This window comes from Gorilla gorilla, chromosome 7 (genome assembly GCF_029281585.2).
Source record: "Gorilla gorilla gorilla isolate KB3781 chromosome 7, NHGRI_mGorGor1-v2.1_pri, whole genome shotgun sequence".
In the NCBI taxonomy this organism is placed as follows: Eukaryota; Metazoa; Chordata; class Mammalia; order Primates; family Hominidae; genus Gorilla; species Gorilla gorilla.
This window is the reverse complement of record NC_073231.2, coordinates 48,339,005-48,355,347: the sequence shown is the minus strand read 5'-3', so window position 1 is coordinate 48,355,347 and position 16,343 is coordinate 48,339,005. Positions and strand designations below refer to the sequence as shown.

The 16,343-nt window shown below is 35.6% G+C and overlaps 1 protein-coding gene and 1 long non-coding RNA gene across 6 annotated transcripts in view; one reads left to right on the top strand and one right to left on the bottom strand.

Moving 5' to 3' along the window:
• The window catches only part of LOC101150478 (transient receptor potential cation channel subfamily A member 1), a 53,276-nt gene that overhangs the window by 5,754 nt on the left and 31,179 nt on the right, over positions 1-16,343 (bottom strand). The window contains exons 18-24 of the mRNA XM_019032873.4: positions 11,752-11,822; positions 10,890-11,052; positions 10,009-10,098; positions 8,314-8,483; positions 6,292-6,421; positions 5,691-5,873; positions 1,957-2,025 (exon numbers count right to left, since the gene is read on the bottom strand). Of these exons, the coding sequence (XP_018888418.2) occupies positions 1,957-2,025; positions 5,691-5,873; positions 6,292-6,421; positions 8,314-8,483; positions 10,009-10,098; positions 10,890-11,052; positions 11,752-11,822 (876 nt within the window). The remainder of the gene's footprint in view (positions 1-1,956; positions 2,026-5,690; positions 5,874-6,291; positions 6,422-8,313; positions 8,484-10,008; positions 10,099-10,889; positions 11,053-11,751; positions 11,823-16,343) is intronic.
• LOC129524405 (uncharacterized) overlaps positions 1-16,343 on the top strand; it is a 210,759-nt gene that overhangs the window by 183,908 nt on the left and 10,508 nt on the right. The window lies entirely within an intron of this gene.

Sequence of the window (16,343 nt, the reverse complement as noted above, 5' to 3'; positions counted from 1 at the left end):
CACTGTAGTTGAGTGAGCTTCCCCAATTTTGCTTGTATTATTGTTTTTATCTATTCCCCAAGGTATTTTAAAGAGCTGGTAGGGCAGTTATGAGGTATTGCTGACATACCTGCCAAGAGGTTTATACATCTCCTCTCCATATCCATACACCTGGAGTCCTAAACACCATCTTTGTGACAGTAATAACCTGCCATTAGCTTTTCCTGCCTTCAATCTTTCCTCACTAAACCAAGATAATAACAGATCACTATAAACACCATTTTCATTGCAGAAGGGCTGATAATAACTCTCCACTAACTTACAAAATAACTTGAAGCACTTCATCATTTAGTGCCCTTTGCTAAGGGTTTTCTTTGCTGGTTTTGAATAAATCCCCCTATCATCTGGAGCAATCTAATCACCCACTAACATGAATGATCCTTCCAGGCAAAGGGGCCTTGGGCCAGTGCCTTGGCCATTTTCCCTGGTTCTGATGTGGCCCTTTGCTCTTGCTGGCCCCTCCTTTCACAACGGTATCGATGTCCTGTTAAATCCCAACCATCTTTCAACACTGACTCATCTCACCCCCTCCATGTTGCATTCTCTTAATTATTTTTGCATTTTTCCTGTACCTGATCCTGTGTTTGTTCTCTAAGTGTTCCAATCACTCTGTGTCGCTGTATAATATACAGCCATGTCATAGAGCATAGAATTTATGAATGGTTCTCAGTTGATTTTTGATATTTAATTCTATGAATACCTAGCTGGTATGCTAAGTAGGCATAGTTGACTTAATAGTCAGGGATCACATCCCTCTGTTTCCTCTGGGCTCTCATGATAAGTTGTACTGGACTTTGTACATACTATGTATTGAAACATTGTTTTCAATAAATAAATGTTAGTGTGTGGCTGAATGAATAACAGAGAAGAAAGAATTTGGACCAATAAAAGTGAAGAGGAGACAAGAGTGAATAGAAAGTTATATCATAACATGATTTTTCTCTCTCTCAAACTGGCCAAAGTTTCTGAATGCGTATAGTCAACTGGTCACCAAATATCCTCGAAGCATCAAAAGTGCCCATGTGAATTTGAAATTTAAAGACAATCCAGTGAAGAGCATAAAAATAACTTTGTGTTGTATGACAGGAAGGCACCTCACAAGATTCAATAGCCAAATACCTAGCCAGGAAACTTTGACACCAAATTTTACATCAAATTGTCTATAAAAATGAGAGAGATGTCACAAGAGAACAAAACTTCATGGATGCAGTTAAAACTTCAACATAAATCATGCTGTGGGGACCCTGTGATTCCCTGCACAAAATATAAGGAGCTCCTTTGAACAGCGGGGCTAGGATGCCAGTGATGCTCTTGATCAAGCAGCTAGCTACCTGGGTGGCCACATTTTAACATAACAAAAGATGCTCAGGCAATTTCTCAATTTCTCTAAGATTGTTCTCAGACTTTTTTTTCATCAACTTTGATTAGAGCAGGTATACCAGGTAACATGCAAACAGACACAGGATGTGACTCCTCAGGATTAAGAAGGTATCCATGCTAAGTAACTGTGCTCTTAAAAAAGGAAGTAACGATAATGGTGTTAATTCCAGTAAGTTTAAATAAATGTGATGCAGACAATACCTAACTTAGGTTGGTTTGACTCATGATTTTTGACTTTATGATGTGCGAAAGTGATGCATATTCAGTAGAATCTGTACTTCAAATTTTAAACTTTGATCTGTTCTGGGCTAGCAGTATGTGGTATTCTCCTGGGATGCCAGGCAGTGGCAGCGAGCCACAGAACCCAGTCAGCCACATGATCAGGAGAGTAATGGCACATACTTTACAGTGTAAGTGGTATAAATTTATAACTGGCATATTCCTACAAAATGCCCATTTTTGACTTGTAATATTTTTAACTTATTGTGGGTTTACCAGAAGATAACACTGTCATAAGTGGGGAGGCACTGCACTTACCTGCATAGCTATCCTCTTCAATGATGCATGTTTCTGGACCTCAGCAATGTCACCAACTGCCAAACCAATCTGAATTATGACACAAAATTAAATCACTACAGTTGAATGGTCCACCTAAAAATGCATGTAAGGTCTGTCTTAGTCCATTCAGACTGCTGTGACAAAATATTTTAGTCTGGGTAGTGTATAAATAGCATAAGTTAATTGCTTATGGTTCTGCAGGCTGGGAAGTCCAAAATAAAGACTCGGGCAGAACTGGTTTCCGGTGAGAACCCATTCCTCGTAGGTGGCACCTTCTATGTGTTCCCATATGGCAGAAAGGCAAATGAGCTAATAAGCTCCCTCATAGCTCTTTTATAAGGGAACTAATTCCATTCATGAGGGCTCTCCCCTCATGGCCTAATCACCTCCCAAAGGCCCCACCTTCTAATGCCATCTTCTTGGTGATTAGGTTTCTATACATACATTTTGGATGGGACATAAAAATTGAAATCATAGCAAGGTCTCTGTGGCTAAAGTGGGAGAGTGGGCATATGATCTACTAGTAGTAGCTGCAGAATACTTTGGTAATACACCTTATAGAAAACTACAAGGCCTATATACCTCTGCAACGATGATGGCCACATTCAGAGGTTTAGTACTCTTTAGTGTTATGAAAACTTAAGACATACAAATTAATCCGAAATTCATTTCATTTAAGATAAAAATCTGTTTTTTTTAAATGAGAGGGATGATGTGATATCACATACAATTGGGTGTAGCCACACAACATGGTGGGAAACTCCAGGAGTTTAGTAACTAAGGTAGACAAGAGTGATTTAACAACATGGAAACAAATACTAAACTGAGAGAATGATACATTTTATATCTTACATATGTTCAGAAGGAAAACTTATACTATAGGGGCAGGAGAGGCTCTGGTGAGAAACCAGAAATTTATGGCTAGATAGAACTAGCTGGGGGGAAGCTGTTAGCTCAGTTCTACTCAATCTGATGAAATTAGCTCATTTCACTCATCCATTTATTTTCTGGTACTTAGTTCCTGCCTTTGCTGAGCCAGCATCTTGCATGCTGCACCAGAAAGAAAAGTCAGTGACTGCTCTTGAGGAGCTCAAAGTCCAGTAAGCTCTATGAGACAAGGGATCTGTCAAGGTCTCCACTGTATGCCCAGTGCTTAGTATAGAGCAGGGTACATAATAGGTAAACTAAACAGTCACAGAATGAATGAAGAGAGGGAGAATATATTCTAGGGCTTGAAAACTAGCACTGAGAACTGGATATAGTCAGGAAATATGTTTCACTGGACAGGATAATATTGTTTTGGTTTTTAATTTGCAAGTGTTCAGATGGGTGTTCTCTCCAATTTACATTGACCCCCATCAAAACCAACCATCTCTGCCAGGCGCAGCATTTTACATCTGTAATCCCAGAAATTTGGGAGGCTGAGGTGGGAGGATCACTTGAGCCTAGGAGTTCCAGACCAGCCTGGGCAAAATGGCAAAACCCCATCTCTACAGAAATACAAAAATTAGCTGGGTGTGGTGGTGAGCACCTGTAGTTACAGCTTCTGGGTAGGCTGAGGTGGGAGGATCAGCTGAGACTGGGAAGTGGAGGCTGCAGTGAGCCATGATCACTCCACTGCACTCCAGCCTGGGTCACAGAATGAGATCCTATCTCAAAAAAAAAAAAAAAAAAAAACCAAAAAAACAAACAAACAACAAAAACTAACCCCAAAACTAACCATTTCATACCTGCTGCTTCACATATTTTAGATACATTTTTGGGCTCTGAAGACATTTGAGCTTATAAGCCATAGAAGAGATCAATTATTAACTTTTAATGGTCACTAACATTTATCAAATACTTATCATGTGCCAAGTACCATTTTAAGTCCCTTGTATTAGCTCATTTAATCTATACAATAATCTAGGAAGTAGGTTTTATTATTATTAAATGTTTGTATCCTCAAATCTATGGTAACACAAGGAAAGAACATCCAATAGAGTAAGTTAATTGGAGAGGGGTGGTGGTTAAGGAAGTCTGCCCTGAAGAAATGATACTTCAGCTGAGTTTTGAAATCTTAGAGCTAACCCATGGTGGGACATTTTCCAGGAAAAAGGAAGAGCCTGTACAGAGTCTAGGCAGCATGAAGGAAAGTGTGGCACAATCATGGAGTGTGCATTTCTGGGCAAATCCTGGGAACAGTGAGGCGTTGGGAAAGATCTTGGTAAGATCCAGCTCACAGGGACCTTTGCTTGCTATGCTGATAGGTTTGGACTGAATTAAAGCTTTTGAAGAGGCATGGAAAATATTTTAAAAAGCCACTGATGGGTTCAGTTTTTCATTAGCAGAGCATCACTATGGTGGCCATTTGTAGGAAGAATTAGACAAAGCAGTGTGATAAGGTAGAGATGCTCTTGAGGCTGCTGCAGCAATTTGGATGAGGAACCATAACAGTCCAAGCCAACTGGAAGCAGATGTGAAAGCCAAAGAATTATTGAAAGAACTGAGGAAAAATGTGGGAGAGTGAAATAGAGACTATCTGCCAATGATCTTAGTAGGATGACTAAGAGATTCTACCGAGAGGCAGTGGAGATTCTGAAGGAAAGATAACATTAGTCTTGGCTCTGTTGGTTTTGATTTTCCTCCAGGATATCCAGGTAGAGATGCACAGAGGGCGCTGGATGTTTGGATCTTCAGAATGGGGCCAACCTGTACTACTGCTAAGCCCAATTCTCTTCTGGATAATTATCTTCCAAAGCATAAACAATTGTTGGAGAACAATGTGGGCTTTATGTCATTCTCCGTTATTCCTATTGCCATCCTTTCTTTTTCTAGGTCACCAAAATAAAACTCTGGAGTTGTATCAAATAATTGAATCAAAATACTTACACATCTGCATAATTTTTTTCCTTTCCAGAAACACTGCCTAGTACAGTCTCTGGTACATAGTCAGACTCAGAGAAAGTGTGTGGAATATGTGCATGTGTGCATAAATGGATAAAGGAAAAACAGGCACAACGATGCCAATAAGGGCTCCCCATGGACCTGGAATGGGATGCACCTTTGCCTGCATCAGCCAACGTGCTCATGCCTTGAGCAGATTCTGTAGAGAATTCCATGTGGAAGGGCACTCTAATGTCTGCTGATAGTGTCTAGGCTTTGACTGGGTTCAAGGTGGCATCTGAACGTCGCAGATGCTCTCTGCATGAGAGACTTCCCCACTTGAATCTATGGTCAATGGTAAGTTCGAGCATAGAGATATGTTCCATAAAGGTCTCTGCCTAAACTCTGACCCCCTCTCCAACTCCAAAACATCACACACCTTCATCTTTATTGCCTTTCCCTGCTTCTTATTTCTTCATAGCATTTATCACCCCCATGATATTATGCTACACAGTTATTTGTTTATTACCTAAATTCCTGACTGTTTGTAATCACACTGAGACTGAATATTGGTCTGCTTTCTTCATCACTGGTTCCTAGAACTTGTAACAGTTGCTGGCATTTGGTAGATCCTTGGTATTTGCCAAGTGCATGCATCTTTGCACGCCCTGAGCCACTTGATGTGTCTGGTGCTCCCCAGGCACCAAATGAGTGTTGAACGAATAGATTTTGTAGTAGATCCTTCCTCATCTCCCCAGTGGAGGGAGATGAAAGAAGTTAAAAATACTTATCATTATAAAATGTTTCAAATGATCAACAAACAGAAAATATAAGAAAAAACTACTTACAAGTAAATTCATGAGGACAATTGGGACAAATATTGTGAAGGAAACAAGTTGTGCAAAGGACAGAACTGGATGTGCCAATTCATTTCTCAGATATGGTTCTAGGAAGGACTCTCGATAATTGATATCTCCTAGCATCATGCTGAAGGTCTGGATTATAGAAAGCAATGGAGAGCTGAAGGGATCCTGAAAGCAGACGGTGAGGTACAAATGAAATGCAAAGTTTCTACAATGAAAAAGTGTTTCCTGGAGGTAGAATGATAAAAACTATATTCAGAATACTTTTTTAAAGTCATAGGTATATAGCTGTTGAAATGCAGTGATAAAATATAGTAAACATGGTAAAGTCATCAAAAATATGTTATCTGCATAAATAAACCATCTGTGTTGTACATAAACTTTTTGACAATGGACAAAGTTGCTTAACACGACTATAATTTTTTCTGCAATAAACGTCATTTGAAAGATATAGGAGATAAAAACTAAAGTATTTGAATACGGTTGTTATGTAATTATGAATTTTCTAGACTATTTAGATTTTAGTATAAATATATATTTCCATAATTCACAGCGACAAAATCAACTACTGATGTAACTGTCTTACCTGTAAATTCAGGAGGATGTAAAAGCTGAGTCCAAAAGCCAGAAGAAGGAAGATAAATACAACTGTAGACCTCAACAAAGTTTTCAAAATTACCTCCAACATAACGATAAAAATTCCACAATTTTCAAATCTAGAAAAGTAAAAAAAAAAACATTTACTCACTTTTATAGTCAAAGTGTATTCATTCAGTGACAATATTTATCATGCACTAAATCAGGTATTAGATTTCACAGATGAGATCACTGAGGCCAGTTATTTTGAAAAAGAAAACATAAGAATTAATTGAATAATCATGTCTTAATTTTCAAGCTGTTAGTCAAATTACTTTTGCTTTTATTCTCATTATTAATGTTATCTATTTTTTGGATACAGGGTCTTGCTTTGTCACCCAAGCTGGAGTGCAGTGGGGCAATCATTGCTCACTGCAGCCTTGACTTCCCAGGCTCAGGTGATCCTTCTGCCTCAGCTTCCTGGGTAGCCGGGACCACAGGCAGGCATCACCCCCAGGCTGATCGTGAACTGCTGGGCTCAAGCATCAGCCTGCCTCAGCTTCCCAAAGTGCTAAGATTGTAGGCATGAGTCACTGGGCCCGGCCCTAATGTTACCTTAAATCATTTTACCACTTGACAACTGGACATTACTTCAACTGAAGTAGGAGAGAAAAATAATAGCTTCTCAATATCAAAGAAAATGCTGCCAAATGCTTAATAAAGAAATTAGAGAGATAAATTGTGTGCTGCATCATGCAGAGATTGAGTTTGTGAACTAGAAGGCACCTAATGCAGGGCACACACTACATGATTTGCATTTTATCCTCACCATCTCCTTCGGTTTTCTTTTCTACCCCCTGCATCCTATATTGTGAAATGTTTGGATAGATAATGGGTGTGTCATCTGGCCTCTAACTTGTAGTATGCCTTTGACAAAGATGACTTATTAAATGAGGAACTTACAAGATTCTAAAGCTGAAAGGGACTTCAGCTAAATTCATAGAGACATATATAGTGACTCACCAAGACCACTAATAATGACAGAGCCAAGGGTGTGACAGTGCCTGAACCTGTCTTAAATCCTATTTCTGGGCCACTGCGTTTCTCACCATACCATGTACTCTCCAAGGGGCGGCACTCAACTCTCTATCACTGTGCTCATGACACAGCAATGCAGAAGATATATGGTGAAAAAAACATGCTTCCTGGAGTCAGAAAGACTTTGGGTAAATACCCGTATCCTGACTGACTAGCTGAGATCTTCAGCAAGTTACTGAAATCAGTGGTTCAGCTTCTTCTTTTAGAGAATGCAGATAATAACACTGGCCTTGTTATTGGAAAGATTATGTGAAATAACATGAAACTCAACATTACCAACTGTCAGAGGCCCGGGAACTCAGGCTTTTTTCCCTCCCTAGAATTAGATTCTTTGGGCTTATTTTTTCTTTTATACCACTTCAGTTCCCCGTACTATCCATCAGTTCATTTTGAGTGTTTTAATTCAGAGTAAATGCTTACAAAATAATATCAGGTAAAACAAGAATAGCCAATACTTTTAACATTTACTCCCCCTGTTTAGTCTAGATTTGTCTAGACCAGTGTTCTTGACCTGGGCTCATTTGGCACACAGGGAACATCTGGCATTGTCTGCATTCATTTTTGGTTGTCATAACTGGACTGGGGTGGATGCTACTGGTATCTAGTGGGTAGAAGCCAGGAGCCAGGAATGCTGCTAAGCAATTTACAATATACAAGACAGTCCCCCTCCACAAAAAATAAAAAAGAAGAAGAAAAAAGAATTATCTGGCCACAAAGTTCAATAGTGCCAAGTGTGAGAAACCCTGATCTTCATTCTGAACTCTGGTCTGGAACCATGTTCCAGCCTTTCCTTAATAGGGTATACAAAAATTCTCATATTTTGAAACAACTGGAAAAGGAATAAGCCAGTTTTAAATTTACACCAGGTACAATAGTTTTTCTTTTGATATTAAAAATGCTTAAAGGATGTGGAAATAATTCAAGCTTGTTCTACCTTTGAAGATACAATAAGAAATTCATCCAATAGAAGTAAACAGCAATTGCTCCACATTGCCACTGCAGATGAGCTGGTATTTCAACAAACAAGGGCAGCACAAAAATGATGCCTGTCGTGTAGATAATCCATTCAAGAACATTGCTCATATCCATAAAATAATTCCTTTTCTGGGATAGAAAAGAATAAAAAATTACCACATATAGAGACCTAGCATCTATGGATGGTTATATACATGCATCCAGTAATAAAATTTTTCTAGCTTTGCAGCCAGCTGGGGAGAAGTTTAGGACCAAGGAGTAACCTCACGCCATCCTGGATTGACTTCAGAGTCCCCGGGGTATGAATCAGTGTTGGAGATGGCCCAGAGCCCTCTGTTAACCTGGTGTTATGGGAGTCTGACGCCTAAGGAAATCCTACAAATTGCTGGGCTTTCCCTGTGGAGTCCACTCCATCTTAAGAAAACTTCCTGGGGACTGCAAGTTGGTTCAGTAATTCCTGGGTCCTTTCTACCCGTATAACAACATGAATGTGGAGCTCTCTTTATGAAATAAAGTTGTTTCTAAAAAGGTTTGGGACATGCACTGAGACTTAATTAGGAAATAAAAACAAATAATAATGGTATTTTCAAACTTTTTATGTATTGGGCATTAAATTTCCTATAGAGTAGGCCATTTAAATATCAATAAGAAAATGTGGAGATCAAATCTGATACAGAATTCATATAACTTTATAGCTCAATTTAAACTATAATCTGCAATTTTCATTTCTGGAAAATGAAAATAATGGCAAGAAAGGTTAAGTAATGTGCCTTAAATCGTTTAAGGTAAAATGCAACATTACAGTCTATCAGAATTGTGACAAATTTCTTAAAGTACCTATATGAAAGTACTTGCAATGTATAATATTTAAAAAATGCAAACCATTATTATCAAATTTATAAATACAAATATCTATGTGCTTACATGATGCAACAAAGAAAATTTTCACAGAAAGTGAGGTGTTGTATAAAAGACATATGATTTATAAAAATAATATTCATGAAAATATACAAAAAAATTATGAAGACTTTCAACCTCCATACTGAGAAAAGAAGGATCAACCTTTGCCATTTATCAACCAAAGGTAGGACCTGCAGATAATTTATACACTTGGCTCTGATCTGAACTTGGCTCACTTATTTTAAAAGTAGAATATAAAGTAAAAATTTTGCTGTAAAAAGTTCCAAAATTGTATTAAAACTTGGGATTTTATTTAATCAAAAAAGTATTTCTGTTAGAAAAGGAATTCAAAGAAAGACTCATTTGAAATGGAGTCTTGGGCCAGATAACTTCTTTATAAACATTTACATTTAAAATTATCAAGTTCAAAATGTAACCATTATGTTAGCAAAATCTTTAAAACTATGTAAGAGAAAAGAAAGTTCACTCATAATGACCATTTGTAGTTAGATGTTTAAGGACCAGTAAAAGTGGAACATCTCGTTCATAGATATATCAAATAGGCAGGGACCTTACCTAAAATCATGTGATTTCTACATTTTGAAACATTTATGCTTGGTGTTTCTAATCTATATGGTAGTCAAGCTATGTAATTTTATTATGACATAATATCTCAAGTAATAGCTTATCAATTAACTTATGTTCTGCATATGAAAATATGTGCAACTTTAGAGATACAAAATGTATTACATACCTGTTGGAAAATTTGCCCCGCTTCTTTGCAATACCCAAATATACTTGATAAAAACACTAAAATCATACAAGTTTTTATCAGATATGAATTCTAAAACAAAAAAGGATAAGACACATAGTTATGAGAGATATAAAACACTTTAACATTTCCATAATTTTCACTATTAAATTTATTCTTTCTTTTTTTTTGCTTAATTTCTATATACTGTCCACTTTGAGTTAAACAGAAAATTTAACTGACACCAATACTCATATAATTTACTAGAGATGAACACACCCTCATTTCGGAATGTCCTTATTAAGTGAAGTTCAAAAATTGCTAATTGAATTAAAAAAGAATATGAATCTGTAGGCCAATATAAAATTGTTTATTGTGGCAAAATACATATAACAAAACTTACCATTTTAAAAGTTACATTTTACATGTACATCTTAAAATATATAATTCAATGGCATTAAGTATATTCACAGTGTTATACCACCATCACCGTTATCTAGTTCCATAACTTTTTCATCATCTTGGATGGAAACCACATATCCATAAAGCATCTCTCCCCATTTCCCATTTCCTACAGTCCCTGGCAACTACAAATCCGCTTTCTTGTACACCTATTTTAAAGTTTTACACTTCAGTATTTAAGCTAGCATCTAACACATGTCAATTCCTTTTAAATTAGTTTACAAACTCATTAGTTGACCTGTTTGTTTATATTCCCTCTCCTTCCACAAAGGATTTTAGGAGAAATTATTACTGTATACAAATTCTTACAGGCTATTTATAATAAAGTCCTGATATGTCAGATTTATTATGGGTTTAGTAGTCTTAAGAAAAAATACATTTTTTATAATCCTTTATTTTAGAAAGTTAAAATTTGAAATTACCGTGGTATCTAGTATTTCTGAATGATCACTAGTTTCATTGATGATTCCAGTTGAGTTGAAAGCCATTCCTGGTTTTATATTGACAACGAGAATGGTCATAGGTATGAGACCAAGACAGTAAGATCCTAAATTCATCATATGAGCTCTAAATCCATAAGCCAACCTACAAAAATATAAGCAAACCAGAATTGAGTCATTTCAAACAAAAATATTTACTTAAGATACCTGGGGAAAAAATGGTTATAACCTCTTTCAGAAACCTTGTTGGTAAATTCACTGAAGCTTAGGATCAAGTAAATCTTCTAATTCACCTTTTTCATTTTCAGAGAAGGAATCTCAAGTTCTAAGCAAATTACGACTTAACAAATTAATGAAAGAGCCGGGATGTTAACCCATATAATCTGTTGGCAATATGAGTGCTCTTCCTAGAACACACCTCTTTCTTCATTGTCAGCTAAATTTCAGGGTCCAGGATATTTCCACATGTTCTATACAATGATCCTTTCCATGCCCCCAAATATTTCATGTAATGTTAAAGATAAATTTTAGGCTCCAAAGAGTTTCTTCATGTCTTATATAATAATTCCCTCCCACCCTGCAAATGTTTTATTTAATGATAAGGATAAACAATGCCAGCATTTTTTTTAACCTTAACTTCTTTTTATTTGGTCTTTTTCACTTTATTTTATTATTATTATACTTTAAGTTCTAGGGCATTTGCCTTACTTATTTCTTCAAAGTAAAAACATTAAAATAACAAAAGCTAAAACATTAAAATGCCATTACAATATAATTGTTTTGAAGGCTTTGTAATAGATCCAATAGACACAGCATTAAACAAGAAATACTACTCAATACCCACCATTTCATGAGTAAATATTCTTTACACACAGGATGATTGAGAAGCTCTATGCGGTTATTTTGTACCATTGCCTGAGAAATAAAAAAAAGTGTAATAAAAACAATCATAATCAACTACTGAGTATAAACTAATCTATTTATTGTCTGGTTTTATAACTGTGTTTTGGTATTGTAAAAGTAACATCTATTTTAGAACATTGAAAAAAATAAAAATTAGATCAAGATTTTAAAAAACACAAATTAGAGAGAACCATTTTGTACAGGTAAAATTGTTTGATTCAGTCTGTTTCTTTAGATTTCTGACTACTTAACCTAGCATAAGCTTTTTAATCTTATACAGGATTACAACAGGAAAGGACACTAAAGATAAATTAGCAAGAGTTATACCCTCATTGTGTCCTTGAAGAAATTCAGGCTTATCTTTCCAGAAGGATTTTATCCAGTAGAATATACATACATAGTTGTTCAATTAATCTAGATCATAAATTTTCATTAGAGTTATTTGTGACTACTAGTATTTATTTAAAAAATTAGTTTTTAATTATTCAAGAAATATGTAAATAGAGGGACTGATGCCAACAAGGGAGCAAAATAGGAAGTCCCAGACCCCCCTTCCTCCATAGAGATATGAAATTGAAAACAATACACAGACCATTTTCTTTGTGAGCAATCCAGAACTTAGTTAACGTGTTTCTGTCCCCAAGGTGAGCATGTAGCCAAAAAGAACCACATCAAAGACACTAGGAAAATGCATGGCCTTTACTTGCCATGGCTCCTCCCTCTGGCAAAGCACAGTGCCATTGGGAGAAAACTCCCAACTCCTGCCTTCTCCCTGGAAAGAGAAAGAAAAGAGTGGAACATATCCACTAACTTCTGACTTCTAAGGGGCTGCCCAAGGGAATGATTTTTATCTTACCTGAATCTAAGCTCTGACATGAATGGGTGCCAGGAGGGGATCACTGATAACAAAGTAGATCACTGGGTCTTAGTCTAGCACCAGAGAAGATAGAGTGTCAACAGACAGATCCTAGGCAGTGTCCCAGTATCACGACTTGCTACAGCATCAAAGATACAGGGAAAAAGAGACAAAAAGTCTACCACATACTGAAAGAAATTAACAAAATGGCAATAGTAAGTCCTTTCCTGTCAATAATTATTTTAAAGGCAAACTGGTTAATCTCTCCTATTAAAATACAACAGTTGATTGAATGGATAAAACCCAGGATTCAACTACATGCTCTTTACAAGAGACTCACTTTAGATATAAGAACACAGGCTGAAATTGAACAGATGGAAAAAGATAATCCATGCAAATGAGAACCTGAAGTGAAGAGAAACAGCCATATTTACATCAGACAAAATAGACTTTAAGACAAAAACTGTGACAAGAAACAAAGAAGGACAATATATAATGATAACAACGTCAACTCACCAGGAAGATACAACAATCATAAATATATACCCACCTCACATTAGAGCTCCCAAAAATACGGAGCAAACTTAGAACTGAAGGGAGAAATAAACAGCAACACAATAATGGTAGGCGACTTCACTATCTGACTTTCAGTTATGGATAGAACAACCAGACAGAAGTTCAATAAGGAAACAGAAGACGTGAACCACAGCATAGATCACTTTACCTAACAGACATACACAGAACGGTTCACCCTATGATGCAACAGAAGAATAGATATTCTTCTCAAGCACACATAGAACATTCTCTAAGATAGACCACATATTAGGCCATGAAGTATTAAAACATTTCAAAAGATTGAAGTCATATAAAATATCTTCCTCACTACAGTGGAATAAAACTAGAAATCAAAAGTAGAAGGAAAATATGAAAATCAAAAAACCTGTGGAAGCTTAACAACTCACTCTTAAACAGCAAATAGGTCAAAGAAAAAATAAAACAGAAATTTAAAGTACATCTGGAGACAAATGAAATGAAAACATAATATACCAAAATGCATGGGGTACAACTAAAGCAATACTAAGAGGCAAGTTTATAATGGTAAATACTTACGTTATAAAAGAAGAAAGATTTTAAATCAATAATTTAACTTAAAACTCAAGGAAATAAAGAAAGAAGAACAAACTAAACCTAAGATTAGCAAAATGAAGAAAATAATAATGATTAGAGCAGAGATAAATGTAATAGAGAATCGAAAAACAATAGAAAAAATCAATGAAACCAACAATTGGTTTTTTGAAAAGATAAACAAAATTAACAAAATTTTACTGACTAATTAAGGAAAAAGGAGAGATGATTTATCGACTATGACACCAACAGGACAGGCAACTAAAGCAAAAGCAGACAAACAGGACTATATAAAGTTAAAAATTTCTTCAAGTCAAAGGAAGCAATGACCAAAGTGAAAAGGCAACCTATGGAATGAGAATAAATATTTGTAAATCATATATCTTATAAGGAGTTAATATCCAGAATATTTGAGGAACTACAACTCAACAAGACAATAAATAACCCAATTGACAAACGGGTCAAGGCTGTGAATAGGCATTTCTCCAAAGAAGATACATGAATAGTCAATAAGCACTATTGTTTATGACTATTGAATGAGAAGATGCTCAACATCATTCATTATTAGGGAAATGCAGTTTAAAACCACAATGAGATACCACTTCACATCCGTTAGGTTGGCCACTATCAAAAGAACAAAAAATAACAAGTATTGGTGAGCATGCTGAGAAACTGGAATCTTTGTGCACTGTTGGTGGGAATGTTAAATGGAACAGTCATTATGGAAAACAGTATTGGGGTTCCTCAAGAAATTAAAAATAGAATCACCACAGGATCCAGCAAGCCTACTTCTAAATGTGTATATGAAGAGTTTAAAGCAGGATCTCGAAGAGATATTTGTATACTAATGCTATAGCATTATTCACAATAGCCAAAAAGGGAAAGCAACCCAATGTCTTCAACAGACAAACAGATAAGGAAAATGTGGTATATACATACAATGGAATATTATTCAGCCTTCAAAAGAAGGAAGTCTTGTCACATGCTCTAACATGGATGAACATTGAGGAGATTATAGTAATTGAAATAAGCCAGTCACAAAAGTAAAAATACTGTAAGATTCCACTTTATATGAAGTACCTAAGGTGGAGAAAAATCACAGAAACAAAAAGTAGAAGGGTGGTTGCCAAGCGCTGGGGGAAAGATGAGGGAAGTTTCTGTTTAATAAGTATAGAGTTTCAGTTTCGCAACATGAAATAATTTTAGCCATCTCTTGAGTAACAATGTGAAAATACTTGACACTACTGAACTATGCATTTAAAAAGAGTTAAGACAGTAAATTTAACTTTATGCTTTTTACCACAAGTAAAAAAGAAGAAATACCCAGACAAATTCTCCTTTAAAATACTGGAACATCGGGATAAGGCCATAGTTCTCACCACACCTAAGCCTCAGTTCTAGGCAGGACTCCATTTCTTCAATAGTATCATCATTGCTAACTTGTACATCCTTCCAAATCCTTTTCTATATTTCTACACAGAAACACCTATGTTCAAAAACTCAAACGTAGTTATAGAAAAAGGGATAATTATTTTGTATTTATGTTTTTACTCAAATTATGTCTTCAATTTGCTTATTTATTCAACACAGCCTAGAAACATATCAATGTTATATAAAGATTCATCAAGAACATTGTTTTTAAATATTGCTTAATATTTCATCATTTGGATATAGTAGTTTATTAAGACCTTCCCTTATTTATAAATATTATTATTGTTTCACATTTTATAATTAAAAATGACGCAGCCAGAATGGTCTTCTTAGCCCTTGGGGAAGTTTTTAATTTTAATTTGATGAGTTACAGATTTCATTTCTAGAAAATTCTCAGACATTATCCTTTCAATTTTCTCCCTATCTTTCCATCTCTTTTTAAAAATGTCCATCTTTCTGAAATAACTTTTAGATATAAGTTGGAATTTCTATTTTTAGCTTCCTTGTATTAACTTTGATTTGATTGTACTTTCCAAAATTATTCACCAAACAACTTCTAGGTTTTTGCACTAAACACCCACTTACATTTTGAAAAAGCCTATACTATAATTTTCCTCAGCACTCTATTAGATTTTTTCGATTTTAGTATTCATAAAAATCTTTTAGAAGCTTATTTAAAATTTTGATTATTAGGTCTACCCTCAAGCATTCTGGGTTAGTAGGTCTAAGATGGGCCTTAGGAACCTTCATTTTAACAAGAACCACGATAATTCTGATTCAAGCAGCCAGAGATTCCAGTTTAAAAAACTACTACTGTGACACCAACAATGGAATATTTCCAGGTTCACCATTTTCTTTTCTATTTATTTTTACCCCAACCATTTGAAAAGTAATTGAGATATATTTATATACAATAGTCTGGGGGGAATAAAAGAACCCCTTGCAAATATTCATTATCAATTGGATGCCCAGTAGAGCCCGAAAAGCTATATATCTAGCTATTCTTGGAAAAAAAAAAAAAAAACTGGCAGGATCTAGCTATTGTTTTTGAGACCTCATCTAAACTTCCACGTAGATTTGACTTTTTTTCCATTTAAAATTAATGGTTTCTTCAAGCTAAA